This window comes from Conger conger, chromosome 1 (genome assembly GCF_963514075.1).
Source record: "Conger conger chromosome 1, fConCon1.1, whole genome shotgun sequence".
Taxonomy (NCBI): domain Eukaryota; kingdom Metazoa; phylum Chordata; class Actinopteri; order Anguilliformes; family Congridae; genus Conger; species Conger conger.
The window spans coordinates 84,596,939-84,618,124 of NC_083760.1; the positions used below are offsets into that span (position 1 = coordinate 84,596,939).

General features: G+C 45.7%; 1 protein-coding gene across 4 annotated transcripts in view; it reads left to right on the top strand.

Annotated features, from left to right (window-relative positions):
- Nucleotides 1-1,991: 1,991 nt before the first annotated feature.
- mag (myelin associated glycoprotein) overlaps nucleotides 1,992-21,186 on the top strand; it is a 36,747-nt gene continuing 17,552 nt past the window's right edge. For 3 of the 4 annotated variants that reach the window (XM_061248535.1, XM_061248551.1, XM_061248560.1), the window contains exons 1-4: nucleotides 1,992-2,082; nucleotides 18,220-18,312; nucleotides 19,663-19,800; nucleotides 20,370-20,459. In XM_061248535.1, the coding sequence (XP_061104519.1) occupies nucleotides 20,414-20,459 (46 nt within the window). In that variant the 5' untranslated portion in view covers nucleotides 1,992-2,082; nucleotides 18,220-18,312; nucleotides 19,663-19,800; nucleotides 20,370-20,413. Of the gene's footprint in view, nucleotides 2,083-9,905; nucleotides 10,026-18,219; nucleotides 18,313-19,662; nucleotides 19,801-20,369; nucleotides 20,460-21,186 lie in introns of those variants that run through there. The other variant, XM_061248542.1, reaches the window with a different exon arrangement.

Below are 21,186 nucleotides of genomic sequence, written 5' to 3' on the forward strand. Positions count from 1 at the left end.
TGTGACTGTAACATACTTTCAGACATTGATTCTGAAGCCTAATTTATGGTACGTTGTTGCTCACCAAAAATATTGCAGTACATTTTCCATTTATCATTCATGCCACAGAAACAACACAGTCTTTCATGCAGGGTTTCACCCAAGTAAAGATGCCGCACCTAGTACACCGCAATTTTTCAATTCAAGTCTCGGGTGAAAAGCGCTGTGCAACTTAAATTGAATGAATTTACGTTTTGCATTAACATTTTTGTCATTTGGCACATGCTTTTAATCCAAAGCGATTTACAAGTGCATAGGTTCTTCCGCAGGTCAAAAGCATCAAATTCATAACTAGTAAAACAGAATTGAAGCTCAAAGCTTTTCTGCTCTTTAAATTTCCCATAATGCTCTGTATTTATTAATTAATTAACGCAGGTTCATTCTCCCCGTTTATTGCAGTGTTCTGTCACTGGACTGAGTGCAAAGAGATCTACTGTATGCAGAGGTGGTAAATTCTGTTTCAGAAAGTTCAATTCCACCACAGCATTTTGTTGCACCTGCATTTGCTAATTGGCGCAATTCTTCAGCCAGAAGGCTGAAATCAGCTAGCTGAGTTCATTGTTGGAAGAAACACATGAGCGGACCCATGGACTTTCCATCCCTGACTGCAGGTTACGTTTAAGTGTACATGAATGCGTTTCTCATCAGCTCAAGTTTAAATCCGACCCCGTTACATTGCTAAATGATCTTTTCAACCATTATATTTGGTTCTCCATTATGTACAGAACTGTGAAAAGACTTGGGCACCTTATGTTTATTTTCTGCATTCGTGTGTCAGTAGAAAATAACGTTTGAGATTTCCAAACGTTCATTTTCTAAAATAAATATTACACAGAGAATTTTTAATTTCCTTAAATAAAGTAACATATTGAGTAATCTACCACTTTTCAGATAAAAAATTGATCACGGGTATCTGGGATTACCTGGAGAGCCAGAAGCAAGCGAGACCGTCACAGTCCGCAGAAGATTTCTTGTAAAACTGCAGGGCAGTGCAGATAAGAGCTAAAAATATTGAATTGATTTAGTTTCACTGCGCGAGTCCAATTTTTTTATATTTAGAAACTCTTTTTTTTTTTTTTTTTTTTTAAAGCTTCTTCACTATGGATTTTTCTTTACATATGCATTAGACCTTTGCACAGTACTGTATGGAATTGGCAATTGGCTTCCAGCAATGATTTTCCAGCCCTGACAAGAATCTTGGTTCAGAGCCCAGTTGTAACATTGTATTTGATTGGTTTTGTTATTTTACAAGCGGAAACTACTGGTGGGGTGATGGGGAAATTTTCATTCAGGCATGTTTGATGGGTGTAGGAACCACATCGCTGCCAAGAAGCTTCGCTGCCTCTGAGAAGACAAATTCTTTTGAATTACCCGAATCTTTCCGACCAGTCATTTGCGTAGTCTCTGAAAACACTTGTTGGTAAAAAAAAGAAACAAAGTCTTTTTCTAGCATTACAATATGAAAGAACAAACATTTGTAGTGTCAAAGAATAAAAAAAAATAAAAAAACGTTGACGTTGAGATTCCGAGGGAGCAGGGACGAAGTATGTTTACGGGATAATATTTGAATTATCAGTAATGTTTTGGAGCGGACGATGCAGGCGGAGGATGCCTTGGGTCGCTCTCAGAGCGCTGTATTATTTGACTTTCCTGTTTTTATGCGAAGGAGATGAAACGAATCCCCGCATCGAAATGTTTCACCTTAATTGGATCCCCGCAGCCCCTCTCTCGTGCCTGTGTTGACCTCAGCCATAAAAACGGCTCTAAACTTAATATAACGATCTCGTAACATGCAGCGGCCAGGGGGGGCTTCTTAAAAATAAGAAGAATTAAGTGGCTGTGTGTGCATGCCTTCCCCCTCCCTCTCCCCCTGGCTCCGTCAGATTGATGGACGGAGAGAGAAGTGGGAGTAATGAGCGAGGGATGGGCAGGGAGGGATAGAAGAAGAGAGGGAGGGAGGGAAGGCAGAGAGGAGGACAGACTGAGTTCTGTCCGGTGGGCATTACGGCTTGAACGCTCCTTCTGCATGGACGCGCGGACAAGGTAAGAGCTACAGTGTGTGTGTGTGTGTGTGTGTGTGTCTGAGGTTTTCTTGGGACCAGAGAGAAACAGAGAGCCATTCATAATTATTCACATTATCCAGGAACCTTATATTCTGGAAATATTCTCACTGTTAATTCTCACCCATGCCTTCCGTATGTGGAGTACTCGGATTTGATAAATTCTGTCACTATCCATGTGATTACATTTCAGTACGTATTCCTATATGGTGATTTTTTAAATTATATTTGCGTGTATCTCTATCTCTCTTTGCATGATTGACAGATTTGATTGTTAATATCCAGTGTTGTTGAGACAGTTTGCCAATGAAATACAATTGGCTCGGGCGGTAAGAGCAGGGGTCTCATTGGCTCAGGCAGTAAGAGCAGTCGTCTCATTGGCTCAGGCAGTAAGAGCAGTCGTCTCATTGGCTCAGGCGGTAAGAGCAGGGGTCTGGCAGCCGGAGGGTTGCCGGTTCAGTCCCACCCTGGGTCTGTCGAAGTGTCCCTGAGCAAGACACCTGACCGGCAAATGCTCCTGAGGACCTGGTCGGTGCCTTGCATGACAGCCAATTGCCGTTGGTGTGTGAGTGTGTGTATGCATGGGTGAATGAGAAGCATCAATTGTACAATGCTTTGGATGAAGGCGCTCTATAAATGCCAACCATTTACCATTGGTGTTGTCTGCACACGTTGTTTCTGTTTTGTGTCATCAGCTGTGAACAGTCCGGTGAAAGCCAATCACAGCTGTGTTCAGTTTGAGCACAGAGAGTGTTGTATCATAAGGTACACTTTTCCCTGGGCACGTGGTGGAAGTGTGGAAGGGTTGGGTTCTGTGCTGGGTCAGGACAGAAGGGTTGGGTTCTGTGCTGGGACAGGACAGAAGGAGCTGTTTGTGGTGTAGCTGTAGAACCTCTCTCAGTCTGTCTCAGTTTGTCACGTGACTGAGATGGAATCATTCAGAATTATTGTTTTTTGAATGTGTGTTTTATAGAGAACAGGGCTAATGTTTTCTCTTTTTCGGAATCGAACCCTTGGTTCTCTCTCTCCCTCTCTTTCCCATCCTCTCTCTCTCACCCATCCTCTGTCCCTCTCTCATGCCATTCTCTCTCTCTTTTCTCCTCTCTCTCTCTCTCTCTCTCTCTCTCTCTCTCTCCCACCCCATTGCACCCATAACCGCCATTTTTTTTTAAATGCTACTGATGCAAGAAATGCTAACTGTTGATTGTTTTACCCCCTTTCATAGTCCATCCATTGCTTGTTTCAGCTTTGTTTGTTTGGCAGGATTTGGCTATACAGTACGTATGTCTGTAGACCAGTTTAGATATGCTGATTTTAGGTTGTGAGTACCATGTTGATGATATCCAATTGATTAAATGAATGTGGGCAAAAAGAAAAATCTTAACAGTTACACATTGGACTTAATTTTTCAAAACCACAGTCTTATTTTAATCAAAATATGTTGTTATAAATTATTTATAAAGGCAGTACCAGGTCACTTCACTCGAAGATATACAGTTGAAGCTATAGATGCTTTGAAAGCTTTGAAAAACCCTTTTCAGGATCACTTGGATGAAACTAGGAGCAGATGTTTTAATATATTTTTTGCATTTTTAATCCTTTGAAGTGTACGTTTTTGTTTTATTTTCTTCAAAGTGAGAACTTTAAATTAGGAGTAGTGGTTGTGGCTTCAGTATTAGAATGTGCAGTTAAGAGCATTCTATGCATATATTTCTCATCTTGCATCAGAGGGTTAAAATGAGTACTCTTGTGGATAAGAGAAGGCATTAAGGTTTTTCAGCTGAAAAAAGATGGAATGTGTGGTCGACAGTTTGATAAAAGTTTCACAATTTCACATTGATACCATCGTGTAATTTTCTTTTGCACACAGAATGGAACTGTTTGCCAGGTCATGTAGTATAGTAGGGCGTTCAAAACCACTGATGCAGTGTATTCCAGATATTCTCTAGACCACAGGCAAAAATGACCAGCCAGAATGGACCAAATGTCCTTTTTTATCAAACATTCTTATGCCCTTATGTGTGCAGGGCTTCCTCTTCGACATATAGGCTGCTGTCGATATAGTTTTGGAGAAAACTTGCGGCCTAAAAAAAGCGCATGTCTCTTTTTTTCCATTTCATCACCGGTTTAACACCATAGGGCTGTTCTGTTCTCTTCTGCCACTTAGATGCTGTAACATTTGTGATGGGAGAAATCCATCAGGTAATACAAAACAGCACAATAGCATAAAACAGGTAAGAGTGAAGTCTACCAATGAGCAGAATGTAGGGTGAATTCAGATAATTTGAGTCACCAACAGTCTGACCTTCCAGTTTAAATTCTGAACTGACTTTACAAACAAGTGTCACAAATGACCTGAATTCACCCCTATTTATTATTTAATTATGAACGGTGGAAAAAGAAACTAGATTTTAGCATTGTGGCCTGATGGAAGAAACAAATTAATTTGACAACTCAAATCCAGCTCCAGCTAAATGGTATAAGCAGCGGAACCCATTAGCATTAGCATTATCATTTACATTAGCATTAGCATTAGCATTAACATGACAGCCCTGGTTCAGGTCAGTTCAATTCAATTTGATGTGTATAGCGCCTCTTACAGGGACACTCTCACAAAGAAGCTTCTCAGTGGAAACACAAAAGAACATTGGGCAAAAATAAAACTCAAAAGAGTACAAAATTAAGGTAAAAAAAATCCCAATTGGAAAGAAAAACACAAATATTAGCCTGAAAATATCCGATTTATTAGAAGAAGAAATATAGTCTGGAGGAACCTGACTATATAGCCCATCCTTCACTGGCTGGCCCGCTGTAATACTGAAGCTAGAATGAACGGAAACAGAACTGTAATGAGCGATCCAGCAGAGGAAGTCACAGACATGCAGGTTAGGGACTACAGGTGAAAACTAGCTCATTAGCTAACTTTGTAGCATTGATGTGGAAACTGAAAATGTTGATTAATGTGCACTGTCCCTGATAAACAAAATAAATAATAAAAATTGGTTGGGTAGTTTACAGTCAGAAGTAGTTAAATTAGCTGGTAAAATAGACAACGTTTGTCTGGCAATTCTTTGGACGGGCGAGAGGCCGAGTTTTCAAATCCCACCTCGGACTACTCAGGCCAATCTCTCCGGTCACATCCCTACCTTTGAGACGGGTGGGGTGATGTAGGTGGTGTGGCCGTCAGAGGGTGAGGCAGTCTGAACACTCGGGGTGCGAGAAGGCACAGAATCAATTGCACAGCGCTATATAAATCCTGACCATTTAGCATTTTGATTTTCATATGGAAAAGCCCTAGTGTGCTAAATGCTATGGCAGTATATCTAAAAGATGTGAAGAAAAGGGAGTCTTTTCATTTAGGACAGCCCTTCACGAGTATTTGACTAATTATGGATTTGATGCTTTATCCTGTGGAAGAACCTATGCACTTGTAAGTCGCTATCGATAAAAAGCGTCTGCCAAATGACTGAAATGTAAATGTAAATCGTAAATGTAACTGGATACCCACTCCTGGGCAGGCAGTACCCCAGCACGACACAGTATGCACATGCAGTCAGCTCACCTGAAATAACATTTCTATGGTCCTGATTTACCCTGCCCACACATATTTCACCCTTGTGTTGTCTCAAGAGTCAAAAATGACCCGCCACAATGTTTAACAGCAGAGGAAAACGCCTGAATGATCTTTTTTGATGACAAAATTTGAGTGACAGGTGTGTTTCTTCATGCAAAATAGATTTGGGGTTTAAAATTAAACTAAGCTGCTTTATTTTATGGGTTTAGTGAAGGCGGGTCATTTTTGACCCTTAGGACAAGGGGAGTATACAGAATGTTAATACTACACAGGGGTTAACAAAACGATTACCTAAAGAGGTAAGTTAATCTCCACTTGAAGACAGAGAGTGCATCTGAGGCTGAAACATAGCAAAGGCAGATTAGGCCATAAGGCAGGGGCCCTGTGAAGGAAAGCTCCTCCACCTGTTGTACACACAGCTGGTATCTTATCAAAGAGCCAGCACCTTGTGAGCCAGGCTGCATCCAGGGAGTGTCGTGCGTGAGCAATTCAAGTAGGCACGGTTAAACCAGTCCATATCTCACAGCGAAAAAAGCCCCTTCGAAGAGCATATGATCAAGCCATCAGAGTTGGAAATGGCGATGGGTACCATTACATTACATTACATTATTGGCAGATGCTCTTATCCAGAGCAACGTACAGTTGATTAGACTAAGCAGGAGACAATTCTCCCCTGGAGCAATCCAGGGTTAAGGGCCTTGCTCAAGATCAGCTGCGCAGATCTTATTGTGGCTACACCGGGATTAGAACCACCAACCTTGCATGTCCCAGTCATTTACCTTAACCACTACGCTACAGGCCACCCATATGCATGATCCAGGGTTCGAGGGCTATAAGAGGATGGATGTACAGTAACCATATTTTAACCCTTTGAAGAGTATGTTTTTATTAAAATGTTTTTTCACATATTGGGGTGCAGGCTCCAGTGGCCTGCAAAAGCCCCAAAACATGTATCACTCTTAATGAGTCATTTTAGCCTTATGTTTAGAATTAAAATCTTCTCCTTGAGAGAAAATAAAATATTATTGCAAGAATAAAAAGACAGATATTTTTCCAGTGTTGAGCCCCAGTGGTGGACAGACATGCAGTGGTGATGCCCCTTACACTTCTCTGCTTCTCCAGCAGCGGAACAATGAGGCCTCTCTCCTCTATCCCCCTCTCTCTGAATTTAAAACACAAAATACTGCTGTCTCCTTCTCTACCCTCCTCTCTCCCCAACTTTAAAACACAACATACTGCTCTTTTCTTCTCGATCCCCCTCTCGCTCCAACTTTAAAACAATCTGGTGGCGAGGTGTCTGTCCGAGCTGGCTTCTGCACTTGGGCCTCCATGCCAATCCATGGCTTTATGAATCATCTCTGTTGATTGCCCATTGGGGCCTGCCACGCTTCACGCAGCTCCGACGGGCGAGGTCGCAACAATGGGGCCACTCTTCTTCTCGGTCTTCCTCTTATTGTTCGTCTCCTCTCTTTTGTCCTGATCTCTGGAACACACACGCGTCAGCCAGAGACACACTTACATCATACACTGTACAGAGATCTCTCCTCTCAGGAATTAGAAGACAATGGTGGTCAGGGTGGGGGCGGGCGGGGGGTGGGTGTTTCAGTGGAGAACCAAAAACCTGATTCATTGCAACGCCTGTGACCACACGATGACAGGGCCGAGGCTGGGGGGCAGGGTCACCCCCAAGAATTAGCTAATGCTCCTCAAGACGACTGCACCCTAAAGGAGAGAGGGAAAGAGAGAAGAAACGGCGTATGAGAGAGCAGAGAGAGGGAGGGAGAGAGAGGGAGAAAAGGGGATTGTTGCCATTAAAAGACAATTATCTGTATCAGCATCAACTTCCCAGTGTCGGCCCGTGTCAGGCTCGGCCTGCCCTGTTCCTCTCCCCGTCCAGAACCCCGGGACAATGGAGCTGCTGTGATGGGATGAGTCCGGAGAGCGGGAGGGGGTGGGGAGCGGGGCGGGTCTTGCAGGAGAGGGGGTGCTGGTGTATTAGGCGGGGGGGGGGGTGATACCCATTGTTTCTCGTTCTAAGGTTTGGCCTGTTGTCCAAGGCCAAGGCAGGGTTTTTGATGTCAGAGGAGGAGAAGGAGAAGGCCCCCACCCCCCCCCAAAAAAAAAAAAAAAAGGTTGTGGTTTGTGGTCCATTTTCTGCCCATGTCCTCCATCAGGACTGCTTCCGTTCCATCTACCATTGCCCCACCCAGACCAGAGCTCTGTTTGGTTGGTTTTGGGTGGTTGGTCAGATGGTGTTGCTTGGTGTTCACATGTTGGGGTTTGCTGGCAGGGCAGAATGAGGGCAATAGACGTGGCATAGTACCTCCGATGACCTCCTTGGCAGTATTAGCTCGCTCCTCGTGCTAATTTAGCTAATTCACGTGTGATGACTATAAGCAGAGCAAACGGGAGGTCTGTGGCACTCAGATTGCGCAATCTCGTGTTTCATGTGAAACCTTTCTCTGGTCGTGGGCCACTTTACGCAGGAAGACTTTGTTTTGTATAGTGCTTTTCACAGAAGACTGTCACAAAGACACTTTACAGAGTAACCCAGAGAGAATTAAACATATCAGCCCTAAGCCCCCAATAGAACGAGGTAAACGACTCCCCGGGAGAAAACCCCTCAAACAGTGTCAAGAAAAAAATTCCCCAATGGGAGGAAATCTCGGGAGGGGCTTGCCCATCCTTTGCTGGCCTATAGGTCTAATGTTTAGAACTAAAGTCCATATGGAGGGGTGTAGAATCTGGAGTTCAAAGGGGAGGGGGATGAATCTGTAGCTCCAGGATGTGTGGAAGCGTGGCCTGGACCAGGGAGGAGCAGGGCTGGACCAGGGAGGAGCAGGGCTGAACCAGGGAGGAGCAGGGCTGGACCAGGGAGGAGCAGGGCTGAACCAGGGAGGAGCAGGGCTGGACCAGGGAGGAGCAGGGCTGGACCAGGGAGGAGCAGGGCTGGACCAGGGAGGAGCAGGGCTGGACCAGGGAGGAGCAGGGCTGAACCAGGGAGGAGCAGGGCTGAACCAGGGAGGAGCAGGGCTGGACCAGGGAGGAGCAGGGCTGAACCAGGGAGGAGCAGGGCTGGACCAGGGAGGAGCAGGGCTGGACCAGGGAGGAGCAGGGCTTTAATGAGGAATTAACTGAAGCCATTGGTTTTCTGTTCATGTGTATGTTATGTTGCGCTTAAAGGAACTGCATTTCTAAAATACTAAAGAAATAAATACAGGCAGTTTGTGTTATTTTCTTGACAGAAGTCTCACACCAGCAAATAGTCAAGCAGGTACTAGTACTCATTTGTAAATGCATTGCTCTCCTTAAAAGCACTATCCAGCAACTGGCTGGCTGACACTTTGATGCAAATTGCTCAATCAAGAGCTATCAAAAGTAATTTCACACATATAATCAAACAGTGCTAATTTCATCATTTGATGAAGAGGATACTGGCAGTGGAAGATAAGCCATTTTTTTGGGCCATGTCTTCAATGACTGATGTCAGTATGCTTGTGGAAAGAATAGCACAACTCATTGTGAGCAGTAAGCGACTCCTGACCAAACCTGCTCAGTCAGCACTGCTGGGCCAGAATCAGTGCAAATCGGGCTCTGGAGTAACTCGCTATCTCAATCCTCCTAGGATGAAGGGATGTGCTGTTTGAGAGGAAGGAGCGCTATTTCATCCACACACTCTTCACACCTTTCCACACCAATGTCCACAACCAGTCAGTTCTGAAGGCTACACGTCGTAAAATGAACAAAAGAAACCAACTTCCCCCTAACCCTCCAAAAAAAGAAAGAAAAAAAAAACTGAAATTGGCAATCCCATAGTGTCCTCCCCACCCCCCCCCCCACCCCCCCCCCCCCCCAATCCCTCCCACCCTGCCCATCCCAGAGGAAATCCAAAAAACTAAACACGGAGGCGCACTCCATCAAATGAAAATAAATAAAGGCGCTGGTTTCTGTCCGGTAAAATAAATGGATATCTTTCTGTGGGATGACCAGGCCTGGAGGGCAGAGGCTCAGGGTCGTGGCTGCTGGGTGCTGAGTGGGACAGAGTGACCCTTTGTGGAGCTGTCAGCGTGTGGTTTTTTTATGAATGGCAGGGCCAGCAGTCAGAACAATGCGGGTATAGGAGAGACTGATCTCCATATGGGGGTGGACAGGGCGGGGGGGCTCTCCCCCCAATGGGGCATGGTACAGAAGTTAGCAGGAGAGCTGCTCCTTCTCACAACCTCTGTCCGGCTGATGCGTACAGCGTGCGTGTGCGTGTGTGCCTACAGTCCGTGGTGCGCGTGTGTGTTTGAGCTGAACTGGGTACTTGCCACAGTGTCTCGGGCAGAAGGGCCTATGGACTAATGCGTTTGGTGAGTCACGGCAACATGAAAAAAAAAAGTTGTATTACTAATGATACATTGCATTTTTGCCTCTTGAATTTTGTTCTGGTGGTTGTATTTTGAGGGATCGTTTTGTGCTGTATGATGCCAAATGATGTGCATGCAGTCTCTTAATATTTTGTATTTTTTATTTTGATGCATCGCTATTGAATGGAAATGAGTGAATGTGTATGTATTTTGTAAATACTTTCTATGGCTTTGTTATTTTCAACATGCGTTAAATGAAATCGCATCACTATTACCTCCACATCTCCATAACATTTATAGTGGTGTTTCTAGTAGAGGTTGAGGTGTGTTCAAGTATGTTATACAGTTGATTTTTAAAGCATATTCATGGATGCTTGGTGCTGTTAAATCAGTAGGAATCAGTCGAAAGTTAAGATCCTTCAGTCCCCCACAGGATTTAAATAAATCTTTATGCTCATGATTAATTGGATTATGTCAGTTTTGATAAATTTGTGAAGCTTTAATTCAATAAGCCTACAAAGCTGTAACCCGAGATCCCCTTCATTGGATTTACTCATATGTACTACCCACACACAACCAAAGAATCTGTGGTCAGACACAGAACGCAGTCCAATTTCAGTGTTAAATCAACTACATTAAGAGAGTTTATGATTCCATCCGGACCAATTTTACACTGAACTTTTTGAAGTGTATAAGGAAGAACACATTGATTCAAAACCCTGCTCGGTAAAACTTTTAGTTCTTCCCGGTTAAAGTAAAATACATAGTCTATTTTAGTATCTGGGTGCCCGGTCTGTGAAATAGTGGCAGAATGCTGTTGGTGGAGTTGTGTAAAGATGACTAATGGTACTTACTTTCATTTATAATAATTTCATTGTTTCGTTTGTTAACATTGGTGATTATTAATTATTAGTGGGCTTCTGTGCCTTATAGTTATCGCAGTTTTGTATTACTGCGAGTTACACGGACATTCGCCACCTCAATACATCTTTCTGGATTAGAACATCCGTTAAGTAATGCTAGTACAGTGTAGCCTATTATAATGGGTCTTTCGGCTCGTCCTGCGCTCGCGTTTCTGCGGGGTGCGCTTCGCGGGCAGGTGTCGGAGCCGCGTTATCGCTGGTGGTGATGCAGAGACGGGGAGGACAAGCTGCTGAAAAGCTGTGCCGGTTCTGTGGGAGGGTTTTGGAAGGTGTCAGAGTTAGGCAGCGATACAGTAGGGGACCTCAATGCGCATCCATGCGTTAATTACTGCACAGATTTTTTCCCCTTTCCCACGCAGAGATGCCTAGATTCTGTTGCGGTAGGGGAATCTTTGTGAAGCTTGTGCAGCAGGAAGTAGGCTACGTTCTGGCTACATCTCATACAAGGAACGACGTTCTGACTACATCTCCCACGATGCTTTTTTCTGGCATCGTTTCCACAATTTTGTACCAATTTTGGTCGAGTTGAATTAATTTTACTTTAGCTGCATATGTCCTGGTGAATTTAGACAAGGAAAGGAAAAATAATTAGTTTTGGACTTAACACAAGGTTTGGGGAAGAATTAATGTGAAGGTTCCTCTAAATCCGCTTTATCTTTGTTTGGAATATCTCTGTACGATTGTTGTGTATGAGGGGCCAGTATGTGTGAGACAGGAAGAGCACAGATTTTTGACTCTGTATGACTCAGTATGCCTGGGTATGATTATTGCAGTTGTTTCTGTGTGCTGAGGTGTGAATTACTGTACATATCAACGCTTTTGTGTGGAATGGATGGCTGTATATGTGTGACTGTGTGTGTCCTCTGTGGTGGCTGGCTGCCTGGCTGGGCTGTGTGATTCCCCTCTCCTGTCTCCCCCTGCTGGGAGGAGGAAGAAAGCACTCTATAAAGGGAGAGGCCCCTGTGGGTTTACCATCTGCCTGCGGGGCCCAGAATGAACTGCGCAGGGATTAGCCACACTGGGACCTGCGACAGGACAGGACTGCCAGGGAGAGAATGAACGTGCTCGTATACTTCTGCCTGCATGCTCGCACACGCGCACACACACACATACACACTCACATACGCACACATATACACACAAACACACTCACATATACACACAAACACACATACACACATGCACATGCACTGACACACACACAAGCACATACGCACCCACACGCACACACACACACAGTCATCTCCTGCATTCTCAGCCTCTCACGTTCTACATCTCCTTCCTCGCGTGCGGTGTGTCAGTGTGACGCTGGTTCTCTTCCCATGTTCCCTTGCACCACCCCCGCCCCACCCCCTCCATCTCCCCCCTCCCTCCTCCTAACCCAGTCCCCTGTTGCCCCACAGGGATCACAAGCTGCTCATTTGGGAGATTCAAGTAGACAAAATTATGCTTAGACCTCAGAGATCCCAAACTCAGAAAACCGAAAAGTTTGGTCAACGAAACAGGGTGCGTAATCGAAAGTATAACATTAATAACAAATGATGTGTACAAAAACGCAATTGAGTACCACTATTCATTGAGAAAGAACTTATATTAAAATTAAACAAGGGAGTGATCTTAAAGGCTATTGCTAAAGAGTAGCCTACAAGGAAAGTACTGCTTTTGACATACAAAAAGGACTAGGACAAAATTCACAGTTGAATGGAAACGAGAAGCAGGCAAATCATTTTAAATGAAACAAAGTTTGCGTCAAAAAAGACAAAGAAAAGGACAAAATTTACTTACCACTGATGTTGAGCCACAAGAGCTTTGCCTATGTCTCTATTTGCATTTGTTTCTGATTTGGCAATTTTGAGGCAAAACAAGTTTAGCCTTTGTTGGTTAGCTTATTTGATTGCACTTCATTTGACATTTATTTTTTGGGCAAATGGCATTGAGGTTATTGGTATATTTACTCAAGATGAAGAGAATTTAAATAAATATTTCCTCAAATTGGAGTGGCTTACATTTCAGTCTCACTTTTAGGATTTCAAAAAATTTAAATCTTCCGAATGGCCTTCATTCATTTTCGATTCTCTGAGGTTCGACTGCGTATATTTTCTCTGTGTAGCTGTCCACCGAACTACCTTTTTCGTTGTCCTTCTTTCTTCCTTTCGTTTGCTTGCCCGCGCCTATGCTTCCTGGGCTCTGCTTAGCTGTTTACATCCGCTGGTCGCGGTGGCTGCTGTCACACACCTTTCCTGGCCAGGACTGTGCTGAACCACTGCGTTTCAATCCAGGCAGGGCTGGGGGGTGCTGATCCACAGGCCAGGTTGGGGGACATGATATTCCCCATCAGCTACTGGGGGAGTGGCATGCATGTACATATTACATAAATGGTATTTGTCAGACGCACTTATCCAGAGCGATGTAGAGTTGGTTAGATTAAGCAGGAGACAATCCTCCCCTGGAGCAATGCAGGGTTACGGGCCTTGCTCAAGGGCCCAATGGCTGTGCGGATCGTATTGTGGTTACACCGGCGATCGAACCACCGACCTTGTGGGTCCCAGTCATGTACCTTAACCACTACGCTACAGGCCGCCCCACATGCCCTTCTGCCCCCCCCCCCGCCACCCCCTTAAATCTCCGCCTACAGCTGACTTGCTGAAGTGAGATCCCCTGGACTAATCTGCATGTTCCTGCGACGATGTCTTCTCAATGTTGGGTCACATCACAGCGTCCCCAAGCTCGATGCTAACAGTTGGTCTGCTAGTGCTCAGATATTAAAATCTGGCTCTTGAATCCAAATTCGGCCCTGCGTTTCTTTTTTTCCCCTCATTACCTGAACAATTAGTGCTACTGATTGGCCAGACTGTCTTCACACCTGACGCGCAAACTAGATGAGGCGAAGCAGCCGCGATGGACTGTTAAGAAAATGGAAAATAGCTGGCGGATGGCCCTGCTGCTAGCGGTACTGCAGCTGTAATGCCAACTGCGCTAATGCTAAATGCTGGCTGACCGACAGCTCGCGCTGATGGCGGTCCGCTCCATGCTGGCTACATGGACTGTACTGAGGTGCCGCAGGCATTGCTGACACGAGGCGATGCATAACGCTATAAATTGCGTTTGGATCGATTCCGAGATGGGGCTGTATGGTTCTTGACCGGGTTTTGGTCTTGTGCAGGGTGTGACGGGGGGCTGTTTATAGACCATCTGTACCCCTGGTCGTTTTATCTGTGAGCTGCTGGATACATTCGTATTGGGCAAGCTGCGTCAGGGCCTGTCATGGAAAAACTTACCAGTCCCCTGGTCGCTGACTGCCCTGTGTTTAAGGCTGGTCACTGACTGCCCTGTGTATAAGGCTGGTCACTGACTACCCTGTGTTTGGTACCGGTCACTGTCCTGTGCTTGGTACTGGTCACTGACTGTCCTATGTTTGGTACTGGTCACTGACTTCCCTGTGTTTGGTGCCGGTCACTGACTACCATGTGTTTGGTACCGGTCACTGACTGCCCTGTGTTTGGTACTGGTCACTGACTGCCCTGTATTTAACGCTGGTCACCGACTGTCCTGTGTTTGGTACCAGTCACTGACTGTCCTGTGTTTGGTACCGGTCACTGACTGCCCTGTGTTTGGTACTGGTCACTGACTGCCCTGTGTTTGGTACCAGTCACTGATTGTCCTGTGTTTGGCACTGGTCACTGACTGCCCTGTGTTTGGCCTTATTTAATTTATTTTGGTTCAGAGAATATTTGGGATGCCAAGCAAAATCTTAAGTGTTTGTCTTGTGATGAGACTCATTTTTTTTTTCTCTCAAGAAGAACATTTCAGCCTTAAGTTGCTGTTTGCTTGACTCGTGAAATTTCCTTACGCCTATATGCAATAAGTGACCTTATTGGCAAATCATTGAATGGGATAAACGCTCATCTCACTGGTAATATTTATTGGTCTTATTTAACAAAATTAAATATTTTTTGTCTAAATTTAAAAAGTACTCTTTTTACAGTGTGCTTTAATAAGATTATTTCTAAAAGTTCTCAGTGGGCAATTTTTATTATTTAATGCTTTAACGCTTATGAATAATGAACTCAACCATTTGTGAGGGCTAGTACTCCTTTATTTTCTTTCCTAAAGACTCGGCCTGATTGTGGTTAATATCATCCTTTTTCTTTTTTCGTTTGCCTGTCCTCTCCGCCTTTGTCCATTCAGTGTAGCGGCTTGGAAGCTAATTGCGAAGACAGTGCCGCCATTTTGAGGTTTTTCCTGCTGTGCGCACAGGCCAGGAAAGACCTTCGCAGCCTCTCTGCTGCGCGGCGGATAAACGCATACTGCCACAGTACACCGCTCGCCCACAGGCTGGCTCATAATGCTGCTCTTGTCCTCTCCGAAGACCCTTTCTTCCACAGGGGAGGGACGGGAGTCAGAGGACAGGCTAACGGAAAATCTTCAGACTGTGGGAAACATACCATAGTGATAACTAAATGTTTGTGTGAATATGACTAATCTAGGAAGACAGTGTAATTGCATTACTTGCTGAGCAGTAGTCCCTAGGACATTCATATGCACACAAATATTGAATATACACAAACTGCATTATCATATTTGTGTTCTCAGTAATATGTAAATTTTTATCTCCAAATTATTTTAGTGGTTATATTAATATGTTTAAAATGTGTGCAAACATTAATATTACTTGGTGATAGGCATTATTAGCTTTGCATGAATTGTTTGCTTAATAACAGGCACTTTTATTCAGGATGATGAGTTGAAACGGCTCTGTAGATGGTAACGCAATTAAAAGGGCTGTCTGTTCGCATTTCCTGCGAAATAAATGTTCCTCAGAAGCCGCACCAGTGGCAGCCATTTTGTCAACGCCCAGGGAGGAAAGAGCACATTCGGCATGGCTACTCCCCTAGAGCATCACTAAGGACTCGCTCTGCTTGAAGAGAGCCCAGAGGTTTGCTGCATCAGCGCAGGAAGTGTGTCCTTCGGTGTGTCGACTGCAAAGCGCAGTCCTGGCTATGAGACGAGACACCTGCTCCTCTCCGCTCTCCAGCACCGAGGAAGGACATTCACTCCAGACTAGAGAATAAAACAGGCCATTCCAAAGGGAATTATAGTAAATGAAAAAATATATGGTTTAGATATGGTAAAAGAAAAACACTGAAAACAGAGCAAAAAAGACAGCATATATTTAAGTTGACATACACTCAGTGATCACTTTATTAGGTAGACCTGTACACCTGCTTGTTAATACAAATATTTAATCAGCAAATCATGTGGCAGCAACTAAATGTGTAAAAGCACACAGACATGGTCTTTTAAGACATGTTTTTCAGACCAAATGTCAGATGGGGAAGACATGTGATCTAAGTGACTTTGACTGTGATTGTTGATGCCAGACAGAGTGGTTTCTGCAGCAGTTCTGCGGATGGAAACGCCTTATTGATGAGAGAGGTCTGAGGAGAAGGGCCAGACTGGTGAAAGGTGATAGGAAGGTGACAGTAACGCAAATAACCACACCAACCAACAGAAGCAGAAGAGCATCTCTGAACACACAAAGCTTTAGTGGATAGGCTACAGCAGCAAATGAAAGTCTAATAAATACGTAATAAAGTGCTCAGTGAGTGTACATGTATATAGCTTGTAAATATGTTATAGGGTGTTTATATACAGTATATCCAACGATATTTCTGACACAGTGAAAATTAAGTGCCTCACAAAAAAGATACAGGAACCATGGGACTGAAGTGGATTACAGGCCGTCTCCTTAAACTCCGTACCCCACCACCGCCATTTTAGGATGCATGCCCGCTCTGCATTGAGTGCTGAACCACAGACCGAGGGTTGGGGGAGTTTGTGCTGCGTTTTGTCACACAGCAGCTTTGTTGCCACCAGGGACGCGTCACGGAGTGTGTGTGCAGCACGCGTGGGTTGGTATGGCATGCGGTGTGTTCGTTTGTACAACTGCAGCTCATGAATGCTGTATTCACTGCGGCCCCCCCCCCCTACTCCCCACTCCCCACTCCCCGCCCTTAACCTTTATTTATTTATATATGTGGGATGAGATTCCCTTCAAATCTCCAACTCTCAGTCGTCCCTCTCTCCCACCCCCTTAATGGCAGTCTGGACCAACCACAGGTCTTTCTTCTAATGGCCGTGTAATCTGCCAGCCAATGGGATGCATGGGCAGATGAAGTCACATGACGGAGCAGCCCGCTCTTTGCTGAGACTCTGCCCTCTCACCCCCTTCCTATGGAGCATTCAGTGATACATGTTTACATTACATTACAGTACATTATAGGCATTTGGCAGACGCTCTTATCCAGAGCGACGTACAGTTGATTAGACAAAGCAGGAGACAATCCTACCCGGGAGCAATGCAGGGCCCAACAGATTTTATTGTGGCTACACCGGGATTGGAGCCACTGACTTTGCGGGTCCCAGTCACTTACTGTAACCACTACGCTACAGGCCGCCCATGTTTATGGTGACTTGGGCAGGGGCAATTGCACATTGCAGTTGGATGCTGCCATGCTGTTTTGCTTATCCATCCCTCCATCCATCCATCCATCCATCCATCCAACAGACCTGGGTGAAATATGTAATTGTTTTGGATTCAAATTATTTTCTGTGTTTACTGAGTTTGCCTTGTGTATTGGAACCATTACATTCTCTTGATTGGCTCAGTTGCACCGGGCAAGATCAATCGAGCACATCTGCATATCTATCTTTGTCAGACTATCTTTGTTCTTTTGAGCATGAGTATCGGTATTGGTCCTTTTGGTGTAAGTGCGCTCCATTTTAAGTTTCCTGAGTGGCAGGCGGTGTGCAGTTTCTGCTGGCTGTGCCAGAGGATGCAGCCATAGCCCTGTTGGAAAGATGTTCCTGGCCAACTGTGGCCTTGAAGCAAAGTTACACACACCATGGGGCACAAGGGTCCTCTCTCACACACACACACACACACACACACTTTGTGGCGTGATCGGCGTGTGGTTATGAAACCCTGCTGATCGCACAGGGGGAACTGGGAGAGAGATGGAAAGAGACGGAGAGAGTGAGGGAGAGAGAGAGAGAGAACGAGGGAGCGACGACAGGAGGGAAAGGAGAGAGGAATGCACAGTGTAGGACTCAGAAGGGGAGAGAAACATCTGAATGCATATTCAAAACTGCCCACAACACGCTCTCCAACAGCCTGCAGCTAACGCAATCTTTTTTTCCCCCTCTCTCTCTCTCTCTCTCCCTCCCGTCTCTCTCTCCCTCGGTCTCTATCTCTCTCCTCCTCTCCCATCCAGGGTCCAGCTGTGAAGACCTTTCTCCGTGGAAAAACAGGACTCCTCATCCAGGGACAGCAGCCTGAGCGTCCTCACCCCCCCCGACTGAAGCTGGTATGAGGCGTGTTGTTGAATCACAGTCTGTCTTGTTTGTCTGGACAGTGTGTGTGTGTGTGTGTGTGTGTGTGTGTTTGTGCACGTGTTTGTGTGTGCATGTGTGTGTGTTTTTACATGAGTGCTTTAATTGTTAGAGTGGTTTGCCTTCGAGTGTTTGCTGTTGGATTGCGTGCCTGCAGTACAATAGCTTCTTAGTGTGCTGTCGCACAGTAGCTGATTTGGGGATCTCATGTTTGCTCATATTTATTTGATCTTTGCGAGCCTTTCCAAAGGCGATCAGGCTATATTTCTGTGCCTGGGATTTCTTTTTTGTCCTATCATTTTGGGCCTAAGTGCCTAGCTTTATTAACAATAATGTGAATGTGCGCAAACTTACAGGTCATTGTATATGTGTATGCCCTTCACAATCACGGCCCTAAAGCTACACTGTACTTTTTCTACAAACAAAACTGGGCAATAATGGCGGTGATATGAACTACTGTTAGTTGTTGTGGTGACCTTTGATTGGCTGCCTGTGTATCTCCCTGAGCTCTAGATAAGCACATAATTCGCCCGCAGGTCCCCGCCCTGTGTAAGCCAACCGAACCGAACCCAAAAAGATTTGCTTGGTGTTTGGCGCATCGATGGAGAGTGTGAGTGCGTTTAGAGCTTTTTTTAGACGTTGGGAGGGGGGGGCTGTTGGCCCGCGGCAGATTGCCCAGCTCGTTCCTCCAGCGGCACAATCCCGGCGCGTGGCTGGGACAGCAGTCACGACGCTCCTGCAGAACTCCGCCGATACCGCGCGGACAGGAGGAGATTAGCGCCGATACCGGCCCGGGGGGGGAACTCTCCCGCTCCTTAATCGTCCGGGCTTCAGCTACCAAATCCGCCGTTAGGCCCGCCATCTGTGCCAACGCCTCTTTCCGCGATCCGGCCTCCGGCTGCCGCCGCTCGTGAAGGAAGACACGAACACGCACACACAAGAGCGCAGTGATTGGCCTGTGGTGCGCGTCCTGAACGGAGGTGCATTAAGGGGCCTTATGGGAAGGGGGAGGGGCGAGCCGGGAGGCGATGAGTCAAGCGGCGCGGCCCCCAGGTCGGGGCCTCACACTGTGGCCCTTTCAGCGGGACGGGACGGGGCCCGTCATAATGAGCGATTATGGCCGCCCCTCACACTGGCGTGCTGTCCGCGCGCGGGAGAGGGGGAGCAGGTGCCGTTCTCGTGAGCTCAGTCGCCGGCCCGGGCCTTTTGTCATCCTTTTGTCATCGCCAGGGCTGATGTCATCGCCTGGCGCTGATGTCATCGCCCGCTGCTGACGTCATCGCCTGCCGCTGATGTCACTTGTTTGTTTTGGTTTTTTTCCGCAGAGAGGGACAGGACTGCCAGGCTGAGTGGGTTTAAGAGGTCCCCCCCCCCCCGGTGCATGTCAGAGGAACTGCAACTGAGAGTTACATATACTGAGGGAGCCTGAGCCTTTGCACACACCACAAACTACAGTTGCACTGGTAACCGGAAAAGTTGAATTTGTTGGCATGAATATTACTGTAATGTTGTCTATGGTCCCTGGATCGGTCATGTGTTTGCTTGCTGTGTTACTATACTATATATACTGTATGTGTATTCACTGGAGAATGTGGCTCCATCAGATTACCTGGTTAAATGAAGAATACAATTAAATAAATCATGAAGTTCATAAATCAACAGTTCATGAAGTTCAGTAAAAAGAGCTGTACTGGGTTTTAGTCAGTGCAGTTATCCAGCTAACTCAGTAATCCTGCTTTGTGGTTCTTACTCAGTGCAGTTATCCAGCTAACTCAGTAATCCTGCTTTGTGGGTTTTACTCAGTGCAGTTATCAAGCTAACTCAGTACAGGATACAGGAACCTGTTCTCCCAGGGCTGTTTTTTTTTAATGATTTTTTGTTTTTAATCAACTTGGGGGGGATATTAAGGAGGGATATTTAATTTGTAATATTTGTAATATTTAATATTTCTTTGTGTTTTAAATGGTAGCCCAGTCGGCGGAGCTGCTGCTGATGATGATGATGATGAAGCTGGTGTGTTTTTCTGTTTCAGACGTCTGTGGTCCACTGACCCCTCCCCCCTCCGCCTCAGACAATATGCGGTGCCTAGCGCTGCTATCGCTCCTGCTGATTACTATTAAAGGTACGAAGAGCCTGCTCCCCCCTCCATTTAATGGATTATAGCTTTTATTCATATATGAAACGCTGAATTCATTTTCATATGCCAGTGAATTGTTTTCACAGGCAGTTCTTTTTTGTTGTATTTCACTTTTTGAAATGGCGGCAGTCACGCGTGCGTTTTGTCCGTCTCTCTCACACACGCACACACACGGGCACACGTGCACGCGCACACGCACACACACACACGCACACACACGTGCACGCGCACACGCACACGCACACACACACACACACTCACACACACACACTCTCACACGCACACGCACACACACACACACTCACACACACACAGTCGCACACACACACACACACTCACACACACACAGTCGCACACACACACACACTCACACACACACACACTCAAACGCCTCACGTTTCATGCATGGCACAATTGGGCACAGTTCCATTTCATTAAACCCTGGGAATGTGCTGTAACTTAATTCATTTACCTGGAAGTCCTCATAGAACATTTCAGTTAGTCCCCTCGACTGATGAAATTGAGCTGACGCCAACAGGCGATGCGCTGCTATCTACTGGCTCAGGTGATGGCCCTATCTGGGGGTGGCAGTCTAAATATACCCCATTTTACCACTCTCCCATTCTGTCACCTGCACAGTGGGAAGTTTCATTTAGCCACAAAGCGCTGGTAACGTACCCCAAGCTAGAGGGTACCCTGAAGACAACAGTGT